The sequence below is a fragment of the Eurypyga helias genome, unplaced genomic scaffold, assembly GCF_000690775.1.
Source record: "Eurypyga helias isolate BGI_N326 unplaced genomic scaffold, ASM69077v1 scaffold7382, whole genome shotgun sequence".
NCBI lineage: Eukaryota > Metazoa > Chordata > Aves > Eurypygiformes > Eurypygidae > Eurypyga > Eurypyga helias.
Genome location: NW_010233991.1, coordinates 1 through 20,293, shown reverse-complemented (window position 1 = coordinate 20,293; position 20,293 = coordinate 1). Strand labels below are relative to the sequence as shown.

The following is a 20,293-nucleotide window of genomic DNA, read 5'->3' as shown; positions in this document are numbered from 1 at the left end:
ATCATGTAAATGCAGTAAAAACTTTTAAAGAACAGGAATCTCTACTACTACAGCAGTGAAATTACAAGGTTTGGTTCTGTAAAGACTGAAAATACCTAGTAGCACATTGGGATATACTCATACATAATGCTATCCACCCTCCTTGTCAACAACTGATCCAGATGTACAACCCGCTCTGTGGCAACTGGTTGTCTCTCAGATTCAAGCAGACAAGGGAAAAGCATGAAAACATTTTTTAAAAAAGCTGTTACATTCAGATCTTGAATAAAATGCCTACTTGCAATGGAGAGTCTTAAGAGAAGGAGCCTGTGATGAGATACGTCTCCCCTCTCTCCACCCTGAATGCAGAAAACTCAGCACCAAAGGCTGGGTTGTAGGGACTAACGTGGGGTCATCCTTTGCCCTGCCCACTAAGGCAATTTCACCTTTGCAGAAAGGTCACTGCACGATGCCAACCCTGCAGCCCAAAGCTATTATCAACACTGCATATAAGAAATCTGAACTAGCAGAAGGCCAGAGGTAGCATAATAAGGAAAAGTGTGGGAAAAGGAACCAGCCAAGACGAACAAACCCAGAAGGAACAATCAAACTCATGTCGCAGTTAAACAGAGCACAAATGAAAATGCCCCTTGGATTATTGTTTTAAGCTGTATAACAATATCAAAATATATTTAGGCATGGAATACATGCCAGTGAAATGTGGGTATTCAGAAAGAAAAAGTTCAAACAAGAACAGATGATGAAGAAACAAGTCTGTGAACATGAGAGCACAGATTTGTCAGAGAATCGCTATCAAATAATGGAATAATTTATCTATTGTAAAATAATATTCAGCTACCAATGGACTGTCAGTCTCACCAATCCAAACAGTCCCATCAGATACCTGTCTTACACTTACTTTGTCACTCAACTGCTCATACAGAAGAGGAGGAGAAATATGCGGAAACTGCCCTCTGAAGCTTCAGTAACATCTATGTTTCTTGTACCTGCAAAGCTCTAATGCACTTTGTATTTCATGAGATTATTAATAAATGGTCATTCCCAATTAAATAATGACAGTATTCATTACAGGACTAAAGATCTGTTGCCCCTTTTTCCCATACTGATAGCACCCTGCACCCCAGCACTGCCAAAAGCAGTCCAGTAGAAGCCCCTGTCGCCAAAACTCTCCCTAGAGTCCCTGGGGATTTCCTAGCTTCTGAACAGAGAAGCACGGACTGCCACAATTACTAAATCTGTTCCAAATGTTTTGTTCTCACTTCCCCATCTCCAATCCCTGTAGAGCTGCACCCACAGAGCGCCATAAATACACTAATATAGTAAGGACAGGAAGTGCTGATGATGTGTTTTCTTACTTTCAAGAACTGAATTTTCAAAATTAATCACTGCTTTTGACTATCAATGCCAGATGCCTTAAAAGAAACAGGTTTGTGGCTCTTCAAAATTTCACAGAGCCACTGATGTCAGCAACCAGACACTCAGAAATTACAATGCCTCAAGACTACTTTTTTCTCTACGTGTTGTACCTATATTTGTCTTGTTTGTTGGGCATTTTTGGAATGGAAGGTACTGCTGTGTAAATGTCAGGAAGAATTTTGTTTTCCAACTAACAAGCCTTCCTTCCAGATAACTTCACAGTAAGTATTTGGGGTTTTTTATAGTGGACATTTAGCAGTACTGAATGTTTACAACACAAAGCAACTGAAGCTTTTCATTCTTCTCTACTGCATTCCTAAAAAAATCCCACATGCACAGAAGTACATCTATATCTGAAGTTTGCAACAACAAAGAACAGAATGCCAGTTTTGGGCATAATGGATAAACTGCTCAGTTCAGTACCATTTGGAAGACATAAACTGAAAGTACATCAAGCTACTCAATACGATAGTGAATTCTTTGTATCCCCTGTAAAGTGCTTAGCCAGGCCAGTACCATAGCAAAGCAATCATTTGCAAGTCACTTTGAAAATCTCTTACCACTGATAAACAAACCTAATCTGAAATGAGAATCACGCTTTAATGTGGAGTCTAAGGAGCAGGTCAAGTGTTGTTCAAGCATATCTTAAGTCTCTACACTATTTCAGTAGAAAAGAGAGTTTTTTTTTTTTTTTAATTCAAATACTTCACATCTTATTACAGGCCCTCTTAAAGTGTCTTACAAGCTGTTGTGTCAGAGAAAGCATACACAGCCCTCTGTGTAGACGTAAAATGACACTGCAAGGTTAATAACAGTCTGTACTGAACAGCACTGAGCCTGCTAATTGACCCAGAAGTACCCCTAGATGAAAAAAAAAAAAAGTACAAAAGTATTCCTTCAGGAGAAGCATTCATGTGGAATAAATTTTTTGTTTATGGGTGCGTGTATACAGTAGAGCCAACACCACTGAAAAGGTGGGTCTATATGAGGATCATCACATTGCAGCAGAGGACTGATGCTGATCTCACCTCAAGAGTTGGCTAGTGAGAGTGGCATTTCACATTCAGACACAATGACCAGCATTTTTTAAAAGTGACCATTAACTCTGGATGCCTTCAAACTTGGTGAGTACCTGCATCTCTGAGAAAACATGTTGGACAATTTGAAAAAAAAAAAAAAAAAAAAGACTACTGTTTTTTAACGTTTTGGTTAAGTTCTTCACCAAAAGCTCTCCCTCTTGGCAATTTTACTGAAACCCATATAGAACAAAGTCTTAAGCTTTCCACATCTTCCAGGTGAAATAAAATGTTGGTCTCAGACTACCTTGTAGCAAACATGTAGGCTTACCATCAGCACTGACATTCTTGTTAGGTAAGCCATAGAAAACTCCAGGCAATACTTGCATGATAACAGTGACATCACTAATCTATGCCAAGTGCACTCAGAAATGGGTGGGATACACTAGCTGGGAAACATGAGCTAGCGTGCCCCGCTTCTGCCATACTGAAGACCCATTGCTAGAACTGTCAGTACCTTCAGCAGGTACACACAGGACCACCTGACCTTTTTTTTTCCCTTGCACGGAGGAAGAACAGGGTAAGATAGCTACTGGGAACAGAAAACACAATATTAGCATTTCAGAAGATGAAAAACTATTTTTCTCCTCCCTGACTGCAGCTCTTGGTTCCTTAAGTTGCCTTTCTTTGAAAAAGCGCTTTCTGAAACTGCCAAGGCCAGGAAAACAAGAGCCCTGACCTGTAAAAAGTGCAGCTCTTGACATGTAATCACAAACTTTAAAATACAGCCAAGGGAGATATGCTAGAAAGAGTTAGAGATGCAGTTTCTGGCAGTCCTTCTTGGTGGCCTATGCTTGTAACAGAGGAAGACTAGCAAGTGCAATGCTGTGTTGTGCAAAACACTGCTGAACTAGCAGCACAAGCTATCCCTAATAACCAGGCATTAACCTTCAGAGCTGAGTCCTGAGCATTCTCATGCATGTTAATGCAATTCAGCTGACAGTTCACAAGACTGTCAGTTCACTTGTGAAAAGGCAAAGATGATGATCTATGTTTCCTAAGACAGGTTTTTCTGTCTCTCTTTAGTATCTAGAGATGCTGGTCATGTTTCACCAAGAAATTGCATTGCAGCTAAGCATTTCACTAAATGCAACAAGCTCTATTTCTTCTTTAATTACACATAACAGCTAGAGAACGGACTTCACCTGCCAATGTTGGGCAAAGTAATCACAAAATGAACTTAAAGATCAGCTTTGTCCTTCTCCCAAGCCATAAAATACATAAATAAGAATTTGAGAGGAAAGCACAGAGTAAGAGCACTGGAAGAGCCATGTGCAGTTTCCTATGCAAAGGACTAGAGTTTCCATGTGGGTGCAGAGACATTAGTCTTCTGTGCCACCAGCTTGAGGATGGAGCAGTAGCATACAGGAAAAATCTGGATGTATCATGCAATTTAGGTTTAAAGCAATATAATTTTAGTTTAAATGGGTATCGTAAATTACAGGATCTGTAAGGGAAAAAAAAAATCGCACACAGTCTGAATTAACATTTCAGTCCCTCCGAGCCATCATCAATTGTACAAAAGTGAAAACAGCCAGTGAGGTTATAGGGCTGTTGTCTTGCCTGTAATTTGGTTGCCACTTTGCAGTAATGTTCTGTGATTTTGTTGAAAAAGAAACCCACATCTTTTTTAATTCTAAAGAGAAAAAAAAACTTTAGAAATTTTAAATATCTGAATCAGCACTTCAGAGAGGAAAGGACACACAGTAGACTGCTGTCTCTCAGGAGTTGAAGTCTACTCACCTTTCCTTGACTTGGTCACTGCCAGCTGGTGAGACGCTGGAACGTGCGGTAGATCCCCCTCTGTACTCTGGATCTATCGGGAAGAGGAGATAAATATTTTGTCAGACCAACTGGAATGTGCTCCTGTGCTTAAGAATGCCCAAGCTATCTACACTGCACATGCAAGGGGGTTTTTTTGTTGGTTTTGGTTTTTATTCCAGTCCGTCTGCCTATAATGATTATCTCCTTGAACCAACATTTTATTTCATCGGGTACTCAGTAATGCTCCTATGGGAGAACAGTGATCATTAGGGCAGCAGCTCCCACTCACAGCGCAGGCCTCCCCTCATGCAAAAAGACCTGGAAATCACACCCTGTGAGAACACTCTGAGTTCTCAGTTCCTCTTTGATGAAAGACTAAAATAATTATGTGGAAACACCTCTGACCACCTTTACACTGCTGTCTTTTCCATTCAGCGCTCTTGGCCCCTCATTTGAATAAAAAGAACAAGCAAAATACATTTAGAAAAATATATCAAGAGGTCAGCATGTAAGGATTGTCATCTGCTGCCCTAACAACTATTTCCCACAAGCCACCAATCCTCCAGAAGGACCCAGACCCTGCCAGAACCTTCTCCAGACTTCACCACACCACTGCTCATGAAAATACTTCTTTTGTCTTCCAGTACAAAAAGAGGAAGATAATGTATTCACAGCCATGCAGATTTCAACTGGGAAACTTAAAACTACATGAAAATTAATCCTATTACTTAATCACTTTGTGAAACACAGCCTTATTAAAAAAGCAGTTCTCAGGCAAACATTCAAACAAAGAGAAGAATATGCCTAAAATCTCATCAGGGAGGCCTTTGTTTAGTTCAAAACCTAGAATATGTTTTCCCTTTTGTGTGCCCCATAAAGAATCCTAACGGTTCTCATGCAAGTCTACACCCCCAATCCAACTACCCCCAACCCTTCCCCCTAAAGGGCTGCCTGCCTAGTTTCAGAATTTCCCAGCAATGAAATTTTCATCCCCATTTTTGCTCAACTTAAAAATGCAAAATCAGGGTACTGATCATTTTAAACCCAAATTATTATTTTGCTAATGAAGCAGCTATATTTGCATTGATATCATGTGTATAGCAGCCACAAAAGTGCATTTTCTCAGTTACCAGGGTTTCCAGAAGTACTTGGCCTGAATGTTTCACCATTAATAAGTGAACAGCATTACTATTGCACAATAAATCAAGAGGCTTCTGTTCCTCTAGGAGTTGAAGGCTGTACCAAACGGCTAAATCCTTATTTTATCCAAATGCAGGGGAGCATAGAAGGGGCTCACCATTTAAGTTTAGGAAACATTTAAAAAAATAAAAAAACCCACCAGCAAATAACCTTACAGGCCCTTTGACTGGACTTGCCTTGCAGGAAAGGAGTCCCGATTCTCTCAAACCTCCCAGTTTGCTGCTACATTTGCAGCCTCCCAACAGCTAAGCATCTTCTCATTTAAATACTCTCCACCTCCCATCCTTGGCAGGGAGACAGCACCCTGGCCGTGCCCGCAGCACGGTGCAGCCCCGCGAGCGCGCAGAAGCACTCCCCTCTCCATCCCCCATGCTAATGCTGGTGAACGACCTTCAGGACTGTAACTGGCCACCTCAGGAGCGGGTGTCTGGGGGAAATCCTGCCCTGACTCACTCCCGCAGTAGCTATCTTCACAGCCACAGACTTCCGAAGGGCACTCAAACCTCCAAGGCATTCGTAAGCATGGAATGAGCTTCCTTGATATATCTGTCATCTTTCTTATGCGTATGAATGCACTCCAAGCCAAACTGAGAAGACGGGGAGGAGGAGTTATTGTCACTATTTCTAATACAGTTTATTGTTCATTATACCCTCCTTAGAGACACATGAAAATAATACCACGCTGCCAAGTATTGTTCTAAAGTTTCTGCAACAAAACCCAATCCCTCCCTCCCAGTGATCTGTAGGCAGTTGATAAGTATATATCATATTGCGTAAACAAAAATTCACCACAATCCCATCCCACGTTGAGTGTCGTCTTGCCAAAACAGCTGTGTTTATGCACTGGCATCATTGCAAAGTGTGTCAACCAAAACTTTGCAAATGCATTACGTTTGGCTTGTGCAAAATTCGGCAAGCCTTCTTCATGTCATAACCCTTTACAGTCCAACTTACTCTGAAGGAAAATTCCATTCCTCTTTTTTTTAAATCTATATATATAAGTTGTTTCAATGTTGCCCAAGAGCACCAAAAACCAGATTTCTCCTCTGCAATATGTAACAAAACGCATCACCACTCAGACTCCCACCATATGCCAATGCAAACATCCATGCAGCCAAACAAACTGGATCAAGAAAACTACCTGGTTGAAAACTAAGCCAGGAAAAATAAAGAAATAATTTAATTTTTTTAAATTAAATTTCTCCCCTCTCAGCTTCGTTCTGGGTTCAGTAGATGGCCACACAGTATGTGGGTGATGACAAACGGGCACAAACAAGTGGCAGAAACTCCAAGAGGCTGGATTACCTTTTTCTACTTAATGAGTGCCTCCAGCTACAACATTCGTTTATCCAGAAGAGCTTGTAATGACCATACAACACTAGACACAGTACCTACTACATCACTTCATCATTTGCTGGAAAACTCTGGGGTTTTTCTATTCACTTGCTTTCTTCACTCATTTTGCCATCGAAATCACAATCCTTCATTTTACATATCTGTTTCACACAGACAAAAAAGTTAACTGCTGAACTGTGAACAACAGCCACTTTGAAATGTGTCCACAAAACCATTTACTAATTTAAGACAAATCTTGCAATTGAAGGTGTGAGTCTATGCAAAAAAAAAAAAAAAATGCACTCTCGAATTTGTAGGCTGCACATTTACTAGCCTAATAAACAAAGCACTTACAGGAACCTGGAAATTAAAAAACCCTTTGGGACGATTATCAATCAAAAAAATGGATACATGAAGACATTATAAGGGAGCTAGCACAGAATTTGTAACTAAACCATCACCAAAAGCACGACAAATGGCAACTTTCAGTGTGCTAATTCCCAGAGAACAAACAGATCAACACAGAGTAGATTGTTATCAAAACAACAACACGCAACAACAAATTTGTCCTTAATCAAGATCAATAGATAAAGTCAATTTACTTTTAGGCAACAAAAGTAATGACTTCAAATTAGCAATTTAAGCAAAAGAAAAATTTTAAACCAAAGGCTTTTATATATATGAAGCCTAACCTAGATCTATTCCCACAAGAAAAGTTCCTAGCTGTCTTGCCAACAACTGCAATTACCTGAACTCAATGAAAAAAAAGAAGGAGGACTTTCCTGCCGACTCTCAGGAACAACAACAGCAGCAGCACCAAGTTATTTCATTACCAGGATCAATTAAAGCAGCCTACCAAGAGACTGCGACAACTGTCCTGATACTTGGAGAATTTAAAGTATTCCTGGAGAAAACACTGTCAGATACACAGGAGGGAACATTCCTCTGCTGGCAGCTGGCAAGTTATGTAAACTGTATGCAAAAACAAAGTCATCTGTCTCCACCTACCTCTTCCATCTCAAAGGAGTCCTTCTGCTGCAGCATGAGATTCATTATGGACGGGTTTGGGAGTGGAGCGCAGGGGTCTCTACCTGACGATGCTGTGGGCAGCCTTTGTGTCGAGGTGCTGCTGTTGGATGTACTGGAACTGCTGCTGAGGCTTGGCGAGTCCAAAGGACCAGATTCTTCACACAGTCCATCCTGGGCACTTGCCAACCTGCTGCTCTGCACATCTGCTGGAGACACAGTACCTTCTTGCTTATCCTCAGTCCCAGCAGGAAGGTTTGCAGGTTTATGTGAGCCTGCAGCATTTGTCTGACTACTGGCTATCTCCTCCTTTACAGTAGCCAAAAAAGAGGCAGAGTCTTTCTTTTTAGAGTATTTTGGTAATTTATATTCATTTTTAACATCGCTTTCCTCACTCCCTGGTTCAGCTGGACTTTTCCCTTTTTCAACAGGTGAAGGGGTCGAGCAGCTGCTACCATCGCCTTGCTGTGTGCCGCACAGATTGAGCTTTGACAAGGTCTTCATCAACCGACTGGCTGTATTGCTGCGATTTAAAGGTGGAGGGCTGGATGCCTCTTTGCTGGAAGACACTGAATTCATACTACCAATTTTTTGCAAGGGAGTCCCAGAAACTTGAGAATACAAAGAAGAAAAAGCATTGGCCACAGTAGTAAGCACTTCAATCTGACGAAAACGACCTGCACAAGAACAAAACGTAAGGTAGAGTTCATGAGGATTTTTGCTGTGATCACATCCTAGAGTTATTGATCCATCTCTACATAATGGTTTGACTTCTCAGAGACAGATCTTTCTTCATATCTGAAGAAGGAATTTTCATCATAACTTCCGCCTTCCCCTCACCCAAAATCTCCTCCTACTTCTATCAGGGGTCCCAAAGGTTGACTGAACACTGCCTAGTCCTGTAACGTGAAAGTGAGGCCACACAGTATGGAACAATGGCAAAAACTTTGCAACAGTGTTTGCTAAATGCATGAGGAAAACGGCAAGAAATGCCTTCACAAAATAAAAATGGGACACAGGTAACCAAGTGCAAGTTAATTTACAAAGTGCTAAGAAGAAAAGGGTTACTTGCATCGCTCTCTCCATCTACAACCACAACAGGACATTTCAGCTATGCCCTCATTTCAGAAATGCTCATTACTGACCTAACAGGGCCTCTGTCCAAGTCAACAGAAATACTAGCCCAGTTTTCAACAACCACAGAAGTAGGTTGCTGCTGACCTCTTTCAAAAATCCCACCCGGATACTGAAGAACACATGAAAAAGATGGATAATACTATTTGTTTCAGGGCTCTAAAGCAACAATAGAAGACAAGCTTAGGAGGAAGAGATAGGAATGACACAAACCAGAAGGCAATATATCTTAGATGCCTTTCAGTGCCGCCCCACCACACCCCCCCCCCCCAACCCCAATAAAACCCTTCCTTTCACCCCAAGGTGTACAACACTGATGGTCACCTCTTGCCATATTTAAGACTAAGCAAGAGTTTTATAGTAGGTTCTGAGTAGAGTTTGGCCTTCAGGCTGGAAAGGGTGTTTTCTAGAATATTAGATGTATACCTTCTTCTGAGGTTGGTTATATGGTTCAAAAACTTAAAAATAGATTTTGCTTCAAAAACCTACTTACTTGTTAAAGCAAAATTTGGATTTTCCACTTCCATGCGCTGTATTTGGGCATTCAAAAAGACTTTGATATCTATTCCTCTGGCAAATGATGATGAATTAAAAAATCTCGCTGGAATTTTTGAAGCAATATCTGGTTCATCTCTTCCAAACCCAAGGTTATAGAGCACTTCTTCAGGATCTTCCTCATAAAGCTCCAGTAATTCAGAAACACTAAACAAATTAAAAAGATTTTTACTATCTACTTGTGTGCTTTAAAGACCCAGTTCCTTCTCTCCAACTGCTAATTCAGCCCAGCAACCACCTTGGTCTACTGAACTTCTGACTCCTACAGCTCAATGTACTTTCGGAAATAACTGTGGAGATCTCTGCATCTCAAGTTTTGGTTCTCATCACCAGAGACATTTGGCTCAGACACATCTCAGATCCAATCCTGTAATTTATAAAGTCAGCCCTTATTCTGCAGAGCTCTGATTTTAAAGTGTCATTAAAACTTCAGACATTTCTAACTTCTACAACCATTTGTTAGTATTTACCGCAAACCACAACTGAAAACAAATAGCAGTTTTTCAAGCAAGCCAAATGAAAATTCCCTTCTCAGCTACTAAACACAACAAAGCACATAAATCAAGCCAAGTCCATTTAACTGAGGAACAGAAGTAACTTTTGCCAGCAAAACAGAGCCAAATTCCACTGAACTGCGCCATGACCTTCAGAGCATAGTACTTTTTTACCTTGAAACAGTCGCACTGCTTTTTCCAGACCCGGTGGAGTTCATACTTCTCCCCTTCTGGTGGAACTGCAGCCTCCTCTCCTTCGCCGGCACACCATTGCTGTCAACACAAACGGAGAAGACCCCTGCGATAAATCGCTTTCACTTCGGGACTCGCTTCTCTGACTCGGAAGAGAGCTAAGCTGCCAGTGCTGTTGAATTTCTCTTTTCCCCTTCAGTGTTATCTGGTTTATATTAGCCATGTCATTTATTGAAATACAATAACAAAAGCGAACCCTGGGACGCCTCAGTAAAAATGTACGTAAACGGTAAGAATTTGAAGGCAAATGCAAGCTGAAAAAACAAATCCCTGATCTCCCCTTGCTGCCCCACCCTCCGCGATCCCACCCTCCTCCAGCAAGGAAGCCCGGCCTCGGGTGAGCTGCCCTGTCCTGCCTTTCCCTGCCCTTCCCCATGCTGCTGCCTCATCTGGCAGGGCCACCTCTCCATGGCAGGGGCACCTCGTCATGCCTTGGGTACCTGGCTCCCCTCTCCAGGGGTGATTGATACCCTCAGCTGCTGCTCGCCCAAGGCTGCAAGCCGCCCCGGCAGTGGCTGGGAAAGCTGCAGAGGAAGGCTGGAGGAAATGGAGCAAGACGAGCTCCAACTCAGACTGCTGGACAGTTTCTTTCCCAATCCCAAATTATTTCCTCCCTGCATCTGGAGAAGCCGCCTCAGCATTAGGTGGTACTCGGGCTCAAACATACTGTTACTGCCAGTCTCTAGGGGAGACAAACCTTCCCAGAGTGAATTTCCCCATAGAAATCCTAACACACACACAGAGAGCAAAACACCTACCAAGAAACCAAAGAAGACAAAGGGTTCACCTAAAAAGCACATTTACGGAGCCCGGCTCAGGAGGAGTAGCGAGGATGCTGCCCACATGGACTGTGCCAGTATCTGCTGAAGTCTCAACAGGGTTTCAGCACATTTTATTTAGAAGCTGTTCCTGTAAAGCAGGAGCCTCTCCTCTTTTTTTCCCCACTCCCAAACAACATCGGCTCTGAAAGGCAAAACTAATTTTCCCCTGAACTTTCTGAAATGGCAAGGGATCAGTGAGGCAAAGAAGGTAGACCATACTAAGTTACTCTGTCATTTCTCTATTTTCCTCCTGCTACCTGAAAATCTATGTCAGGTCTGCTGGAAGAGTAAAAATCTGCATTTCTTTTTTCTGCATCTGCTAACGACTGTTTCTGTGTTATCTGCATCTTCTCCTTCCCTCTCATGTAAACAGACATGACCAGAAGAGCTTTAGCTCTGAGGTAGCCTCCATGACCTCCACCGCCCCCTCTCCCTCCCACCTTCCAGTATAAATATTTCTCTGAAGTAAACAAACAAACAAAAAATATGTTTACCACGTTTCCATATGGTCATCACTCCGTAGATGATTAGCTGTAGAGAAACAAGAAATAGTTACACAACAGACCTCTTCAGAACTGCACTTCCCACAACCGGTAAGAAGAAGCAGGCAGCAAGCATGTTTACCAATACTCCCTCATAAGCCAGATTTTTCTCCTCCCATATAAATACGACTGTCAAAGGTTTCTAGTATATAGCTGATAGAAAGATGATCTGGTTTATTCAGGCTGTTTAAAATAAAATCTCAAATGGACACACGCTTACATACTGTCATTAATCACACTAACTTGAAACTTAACATGTGGTAAGCTAGTAATTGTTATATAAACCATTTATTGCTTTGCAACCGAAGAGGTGATTACCAGCTGCAGGGCTGTTCCCAGGCGGGAAGGGGGGGAGGAGAAGCGGGCACTCGAGGATTCCTCCAGAAGAGAAAGTAAAGAACATAAGAAAGGCAGCTGGCCCTGTGGCCAGGTAGTGAGACTGTATTTGTTTTTATGTCAGCACGGTCTGCTCTCAAAGTGGGGCAGGGCCCCAGCTGCCCAAGCTGTGCAATCCATGGACAATAGCCAGGCAAAGCCTGCGGTGCTGACGGGACCAGTGGCCACCCTCAGAATCGAGAGGGCTCTGCAGGGAGGTCAGCCACACGCACCAAGCACCTGGTCACCAGCCTCCAACAGGGAAGTTGGCACTACTGCAGCTGGATCAGCCCAGATCCACATGGGAACATCCCAGATAGCATTAGCCTTTCAGAATATCAATACCCTGTCAACCCAGAAAGTTGAGCTCCAGCCTTAAACTATGGGTTCCCCAAAGAGGCGACTCAACATTAAGAAACTTGCCCCAGGAGACAGGCAAGGAGCGTGCATAGGTCACAGCAGCCCTTGGAAAGAGCGAAGTTACATCAATCGCGGTGCCAGGAACACCCTGCATCTCGACTCGCTGTGCCAGCAGGGAAAGTCAGTGACAGGGAGCAAAACCTGGAAACTGTGCCACCTCTCTCTTCTTTTTAGAGGTACCACAAAGAAACTTAAATGTCTACAAAATGCAGAAGCCACTTTTTTTTTTTTTAATGTTCTTGCATATAATATGAAGGTAAGCCTATCTATATGGATTAGCTGGTGATGAGTTTGAACAGCTAAACCATGGGTTTTAACAGCTCAGTAGGAGGCTGGGGTTACAGGACCCTGCCCGATGCCCTCCGTACCATTCACACAGGGCTCCGGCTGTCTCTGGATTCAGGCAGTCACGGATGCACAAGGGCAGGCCATTCAGACCAGCCTCAGAGGGGCGGGCTAGCAGGGCATGCAGCACTGCTTCAAGCAGCTCTGTTGTCCCCTTGTTTGTGGATGGAAAGCAAAGCCCTGCAAAAACACCCACATCCTTACCCAGGAAAATCAACCAGTATTCTAGTATTGGGACATTTATCATCTGAAAAGGAGGGATCCAACCTTCTGCCTAAATACGCTAAAGGCTCATCAAAACCAGAAATGCTTGTGAACGACAGGGGGAAAAAAATTGAAAACAAAAAATTGACATGATGTTTTAAAATGCACCGACTCTTGTATTCCTGATCATATGCTCAGAGCTTGGATTATCATTACAAAGAAACTTTTCCTATTGAATCTTTGTACTGCCAGCATTCTAACAAGCAGAAAAGACTGTCAGGAAGAAAACTTAATCCTATTTAATCTATTGCAGTAAGGGACTCATTTACTGCTTCTCCATCATTATCAAATCAAGGTCATTATCAGATCAACTGGTCTCCTCAAAAGTCTTAAATCTTTAAAAATTAAAGCTATTTCCTTCCTCCAGGCCCTGTCCCACTATTATGACACCACAGGCAAGACCACTGTGGGAGAAAAGGGCTTTCTACTATGTAAGTTCTGACATTTTGCAAAAGTTGTAGTTCAAAAAACATTAAAAACCAAAGTGAGGGCAGTGGTTTTGTCTTCTTTTTTTTTTTTTTTTTTACACTGAAAACAGATATTGTCTTGCATCCCCTATCCTGCAGATAACACCAAGACCTAGTTTGTGAGACTTTTTTTGCTATTTAACTTCAGGATGCTGCTGTTAAAACAGGATCCACAGTTCTTTTATTTGTTTGTTTGTTTATGGACACCTCTAGCCCATGATCAACAGTGTTGCTAAAAGTCGTTTTCTAACAAAGTCCAAGATGAACAGCCACACCCCCTTCCCTTAAAAAAGGGAAGAGAAAGAAAAGGCAAGTAGCTAGCAACAGCGAAGTGTGTATCGTGGCTGATCCAAAATACTTACTCAGCTTTGGCGCTTTTCATTTTTAAAAGCACTTAGCCCTTAATGGGTTTGCCTCTCGGCTGACAGAATTTCATTCCTCCTTTCAGAAGCCCACACATGCCACTCCCAAGGGGCTCAGTGGAAGTGGGGCATGCACAGCTGCCAAGAGTAACCCACGGACAAGAACAGCAACTAGGAGAAACCACATTCTCACAGCTCTGGTGAGTGCCCCAGGCTGTACTGCCGCTGCGGGCATTAAAATGAGAGGGCAGAAGCGGATTCAGGGCTGCCTCTGACCTTCAGGTTAGACCAGAACGTTAAGCACCAGCAACAGTTTAATAAACTCAAAAAGCATTATCTTCCTGCATTTTCCTATGTGCTTCATGATAATTTTCTACACTTTTATCAACTGCCTTTGACCAGAAGGGAAATGCTGTCTTTCAGAATAAAAATCAGATGACTGAAAATAATTTTTTTTTTCTAGAAAAAGAGTCATAATCCTGCCACACCCACCTTCGGCACCCAGGGATAAGTCATCTTCAAAACTTCCTCCATTTCTCACCAGCATGCCTGAAAATGTACAGTTAGCATTTCAACAACTAGAATACTGCAGTTTTCTTTCCAACAGCTGAACTAAAAGTATTAGCAAGACACTTCAGTTGATACAACAGGATATAACCAGACTATATTTACAATCCCTGCATTACTCATCCACTAAGAACACACTAAGAAGTGAGAAGTTACATTTGAGAACATAGAAAAATTATTTTGGAAGAGAACGATTACAGCGCTGCTTTAGCTTTGCGCTCAGAAACATGCTTGAGTCAACCTGCAAGCAAATTAATTGCAAGTGAGAACCTGAGGTACCACCCAACACATCTGTGCCTTCTGCTGCTACATTATCTATCCTCCAGACATCTTACCAGGGGGATCTGGAGTCTGAGTCCATCTTAGGCATTCCTCTCTCTCTCCCTGTACCAGATCAAGAGTTGAAGTGAAAACTCCAGGCACAGCAAGTAATTCCTCTGCACCCTGTCACTACCTGCACATTCTCGCTGTACTTTGAACTTTAGTATTCAGATAGTAAAATTTTCAGGTGTGGCAACCAGAGTTACTATAGACAGAGACTGCCCAATGCTTGCCAGGTCGGAGAGGAAATTGCAACCTCCTCGTTCTGCCCATTTTGGTTTTTTTTTTTTTTAGGGCTTAATAAACTGTCCAGAAAGACTTATTCAGGATCTCTTCTCCCTTCTCCAGTTTCTCAGGCACAACTGCTTCACAGTGAGAATAACAGCAGTGCCGACTAGGCTGTGGTTTCTGCCCCTGCTAGAGCCAAGGTCTCAGTGAACATCCACAAAAGCACACTTCCCAGCAAAAAAGATTTCAGAAGGTAAAGCTTCTCCTTACCCTTCAACAGAGGATTGCTTTGCTCATCCAGGGAGGCTCCCAGAGGCGTTCTGAAACCACAGAAGAGATTAATACTACTTTAAAAACTTGCTGCTTCATGTCCTTCCTTACAGTGTGTAACAAGCCTGTGATAGCAGCAGTTGTCCCTCCCTCCGCCCCCAGAAAGCACAACCATCTGAGGACTAGCAATAACTCCCTAAACAATTCCCAGCCCTCTGAACAAATAGGCCTTGTAGGGCAAAACAACAAAACAGGTTAATAATTCCTGCAATACTCATACACCAGTCGGGGTCAGCAGCACTCTGTCGAAGAAAATCACAGGCTTCTCAGCTAACCCCCAGAAAAAACAAGAGTGGGTTTTTGAATGGACTAATTCAGTCTCATTTACATGACAAAAACTGTTGCCATTTTTTTTACACATTTAAAACTTCTGGGAGAGGGTGGTAAAAAGCTGCATTTGGTCATCAGGAACAAGATAAAAGTCTTGATATCTATGTTAGCTGCCACTTGTCAGTTCTGTTATTTTATAGACTCCTCACACTGGCTCTTAGTTGGATGATCCCTCCTACTGCTACTCCCTGAAGGGCTCTGGCTTTGCTGAACCTCACGGTGCCCCAAAGGAGCAGCAGCAACCACACAAATGACAGGTCCAATCCCTCTCTGGGTTCACACTACACTTGTTGACATGTTTAACCAAAGGCCTGTCACTATTAAGTAGTGCAGCATTAACTCTCAAAGCCCAAACCAAATTCAGAAATATAACACTTAAAGGTAAAGCAGATGATTTACATGCCTATGTTATGTATGCTACATTTGGGCTTTTAATTAGACAAACACACAAACTTGCCCACAGACCTGAAAGTAAACAGTGCTCTGATACAGTATTTGTTTTGGTGCCATGGCCAAATTAAGCAAGGAAAGTTTGCATCTGCTTTCTAACAGACCTTACACTTCACAACCTTCTTTTTCTTTCCCCTCTGAAAAGCGTTCATTCTTTCCACCTGTATGGCCTGCTGATACGGACCAAGCTCACTCTGATGCGTGTTTTGCAAAGCAAAGCCCCACTGCAGTGAGACACTGGGACAAACAGCCAGAACATCCAGGTGCACAAGCATGTCTTGGGTGACAGGATAGACTCTGCCAAGGCTCAGATCTCCTGGGTTTCTGCGTGTCTGTCCTGTCAGGGTTTGAAAAAACCTAGGGCATACTGTCTAAGCCTGTCACGCTACAACAGGCCTCATGTTCTGCAGTAATAAATATGCTGGTTGTTTACTCTCTGGCTTTGATGGGTCCGCTCCCATCCTTCTCCCTTTCCTTCCCTGGTGGCTACTTCCACATCTCTACCTTTAGCAAGTTGTTGGCAGTGCCTTTGACAGCCAAGGTCAGTGCTACATGCAACAGCTGGCAGAAAATGGTAAAAGCCAACTCCAAACCAGCATTTTCTTTCAGAAATTAATTCTGTCACCTCTACAGCATTTTAGCAGATACCAGAATCAAAGCAGCCCTGACAATCACCTATCTGCTACCTTGCCTGCACCACTGCACACCGGCACTGCTGCCTTACACCCCTGCCTTTGAGAAACTTGCATTTAAGAACTGGGCACAAGACAAGTTTAAATTATCCACACAAAACACCTCTTGCACAAGAGCACTGGACTGCCTTTCTGTGTCAGGCTGTTTTTCACCAGTGAGGCCCACGAGCCAGCTCGGCCAGCCCGGTCTCAGAGCAGCCCCACGCACTCAGGAAGGACTTTTACACTTGCTGGGCCCTCAGGACGAGGTCTCCCCACTGGAGGGGCATCACGGCAGGTTCCCCAACATGTCCCAACAGCCTTCGCACAGCGGCTGGGAAGGAGAAGTGTGGCAAGGCCAAGAGAAGCCGGAACCCAGCCAGAGCAAAGAACAAGCAAGCTGGCCTGTGCCTGGATATAGGGATCCTACGGGGTTCCATTTGTGTTCACTCATTTATTATTGTACTTTAATGAATATGGCAATAATTTATCACAATATTGGTCTACAAAAGAACGGAATGAACTCTTGATGCCCACATTCCTGTGGGATGTAGATACTGAGCAGATAAGAGGACCATATGCAGCCTCAAGGCTTCCTCTCATCCCAGAGGTTTGTTTGCTCAGCTACCTGTTGCAGCAGGGCGGTCTTCTGAAACGGGACAAGCATTTTGCATGGTGATGTTAAAGTGTTTAAAACTCAGCTTTTAAAGCCTTAATTGGGCAGGAGCCATGTTTATTTTAAACTTGAAGCAAAAAATCTCTCCTTTTTGAGGCATTTCAAGAACTCACTTCCTGTCTATCTACAGGAGTTGGCTCCTAAATACCTCCCGCATCCCCTGTATTACTGCCAGTGTTTAAATACAAAGAACCAAAATAATATACGTAACCATAGAGTTGTCAAAAATTTCTTCTGTTCTAAAAGAAAAATATAAATACTTGTGTTTCCTGTCTTAACTTTACAAGAGTTAAAACCAAAAACCTTTGTAAGCTTTCTTACTACTTCAAAACGCCTTTTCAGACTACTGCAGAGAAAGCAAAGGATACCTTTCTCAAAGGCAGACAATTCCCAAAACATGAATGAAGCAGAAATTTTGGGTAACATCTTACATTTCTTCAGCCCCCATAATTCCTATCACAGTGTGACACGTGCTTGCTTTTATTTTTGGCTTTGGTTTTGGTTGTTTTAGTTTTGGTTTTTGTTTTTTTTTTGAGGGGGGGTGGTTTTTCTGTTTGGTGTTTTAAAAAAAAAACAAACCACCAAACAACAAAACACTACTTGTGTCTATCAAGTTAATAGCATGGGATATTAAGAACCCTTTTCTGTTCCCCAAAGCAGATGTGAAACAGAGATGCCAAGTAATAAGGGCCCCAAACTGCTAACACGAATATCAAGGGACAGCTAGTAATTCATTTTATCTGTATTATAACACTGTTGATGCTTCTGGAAACAAACAAAGGAATAAATCTTATAAGCAGATCGATTTATGCAATATGTTGATATTAAGTTTTTTTGTGCTGCTGCCAACTCAAAACATGAGATTTTAAAAGTGCCAATTTTCTGCTGATACACATTTCATAAAAACTTACAGAAGCTCAGACAAAATGGGATGGACTACTTTTAGAAAAACATGTAACAGAAAATTATTTTAATAACTGAATGTTCACTTGTAGTAATGGTTAGATTTTTGCAACAGAGCTAGCTTGTAAGCATGAAGTTGTGCAATGGACCAGAAACAGAAGCTCAGTCTGCATGTGTTGCCCACACTTCGTAGATTTCAAAGCTCCACAGCCAAGTGTTATTAAACAAACAAGGACAACGATTGTAAATTTCACAAAACCTGTTGTTTTCAAGTATTCGTTTTAAACAACACACTAAAATATCTGTAAAGCTATTCTGTCAGCTGTTCTACTGGCCTCTTTTCCTATAAATATTATCAAGTGTCAATCAGTTCAGGGTTCCTATACGTACAGTCCCTTTATAACAGTGCTAGTTGAATAATCACTTTACTGCACATACTAGCTACTGTTTATGTGTACATCAGATACAAAAAAATGCAATCATTTCACAGTTTTAAAACACAACGAACTGTGCCCTACCTCAGACAGCTGGGATCGAATCTCCCAGATAGGAATCGAATATGCATGAACCAAATATGCATACACTCCGCAAGTTACAGAGTCAGAGGCTAACTCCGGTCTGAATAGCCAGGTGTAAAACATCTTTTAAAAAATGCAAATTTTATCTTTCTGAGGAGAACACAAGGTTCTTCTGAAAAGACTTACAACAGTAAACAGCTATACTTTAAAAGACTTCTGTGGAAAGGCCACAGCGGGTTTCACAAAGATCCATTAACTAAATTTGCATCTCTGTATTAGCAAAAGGGTAGACTCGTGCTTTATTTCCTTATGTGTAAAATATGGAAACAGAGCGTAAAATAAGATTCACATATTTTGGGAATCAACTGCCAGAGATGCAAACACATTCTACAAAAGCACTGGGTGCCAGTTTTAACAACAGATAGTTAGCAGAGCGCAGGCACAAAACTACAAGCTTTGTGTTATTATTCAAGGTCTGTGACTATCTGTCAGATGTTCACGTTGTCAGTTTGCAGTTTTGTGCTACTCTTTAAATTCTGTATGGAAATTGTAAGGATCACAGGGCCAGGGAAGGTTCTAGACAGAAATCCTGCAGATACGGACAAGTGGCACTGCAGCATTAGGACGAGTTTCACCCTCAGGGGCCTCTTCCCCTTCCACTCCTCTGTTTTTTGCCTTCCTCTCTCAAAAACTGCTTCTAATAAATCACTGAATTCTTAACACTTATTTTTAAGGATATATTTCACTAGAACAACAGGACGCCAGATTTCAGGTAAAGTCATTAGGGTTCAAGCCTCGAGCTGCCAACACCACCACCACCCCCCCACCCCACCCCCAAGTCACATCCTGTAAAGATCCAAAGAAAACTACACCGAGGACCCTGCAGCTTTAAAGCAACTCTCACTTGAGTTACAGGAGTAAGCTCAGCTCAACCACTTACTAGATCAAAAGATCACAAAGGCACAGCTGATCTCGATGGTAAATTTTCATCTTAATGCTGCTACTCCCAAAAGGAGAAAGAAACCAGAAATATCAAGTAGGGGAGGTCTTGAAATGTCATTGTTAGCTACTGGAAAACTAACTTTTAGCTTCTCCCCATCAACTCTGGCTCCAGGGGCTGCTAGGATTGAATGGAGAAAAAGCCGGGACAAAAGCAGCTGCTGCTGGATGCAGCATTTACACTTCTATGTGAATGAGGGTGAAGAAAGAGTAATGCCATCAGCCTGTTCCAAACACCAAGGAAGTGTTTTCCAAGAGCAGCAGAAACACGGAATACATATACCCTCTCTCAGGTTAGGGGCGGCAGGACGTTGAGAGAGACTTGGACAAACCAAGGCATCGTGACAGCGCCAGGGACGAGCACCGCTCCGGAGAGCGGAGATGCCCACGCTAACCCGCGGGAGAGGCCGCCGAGATTTCCTCCCCTCCGCGACGTGGGAACTGCCCGGCCC

At 42.5% G+C, this 20,293-nt stretch overlaps 1 protein-coding gene across 1 annotated transcript in view; it reads right to left on the bottom strand.

Moving 5' to 3' along the window:
• The window catches only part of SSFA2 (sperm specific antigen 2), a 33,639-nt gene extending 18,356 nt beyond the window's left edge, over window positions 1-15,283 (bottom strand). Inside the window, exons 1-7 of the mRNA XM_010161885.1 lie at window positions 15,235-15,283; window positions 14,341-14,397; window positions 11,568-11,604; window positions 10,175-10,273; window positions 9,445-9,653; window positions 7,800-8,494; window positions 4,236-4,308 (exon numbers count right to left, since the gene is read on the bottom strand). Of these exons, the coding sequence (XP_010160187.1) occupies window positions 4,236-4,308; window positions 7,800-8,494; window positions 9,445-9,653; window positions 10,175-10,273; window positions 11,568-11,604; window positions 14,341-14,395 (1,168 nt within the window). The 5' untranslated portion in view covers window positions 14,396-14,397; window positions 15,235-15,283. The remainder of the gene's footprint in view (window positions 1-4,235; window positions 4,309-7,799; window positions 8,495-9,444; window positions 9,654-10,174; window positions 10,274-11,567; window positions 11,605-14,340; window positions 14,398-15,234) is intronic.
• Window positions 15,284-20,293: the final 5,010 nt, after the last annotated feature.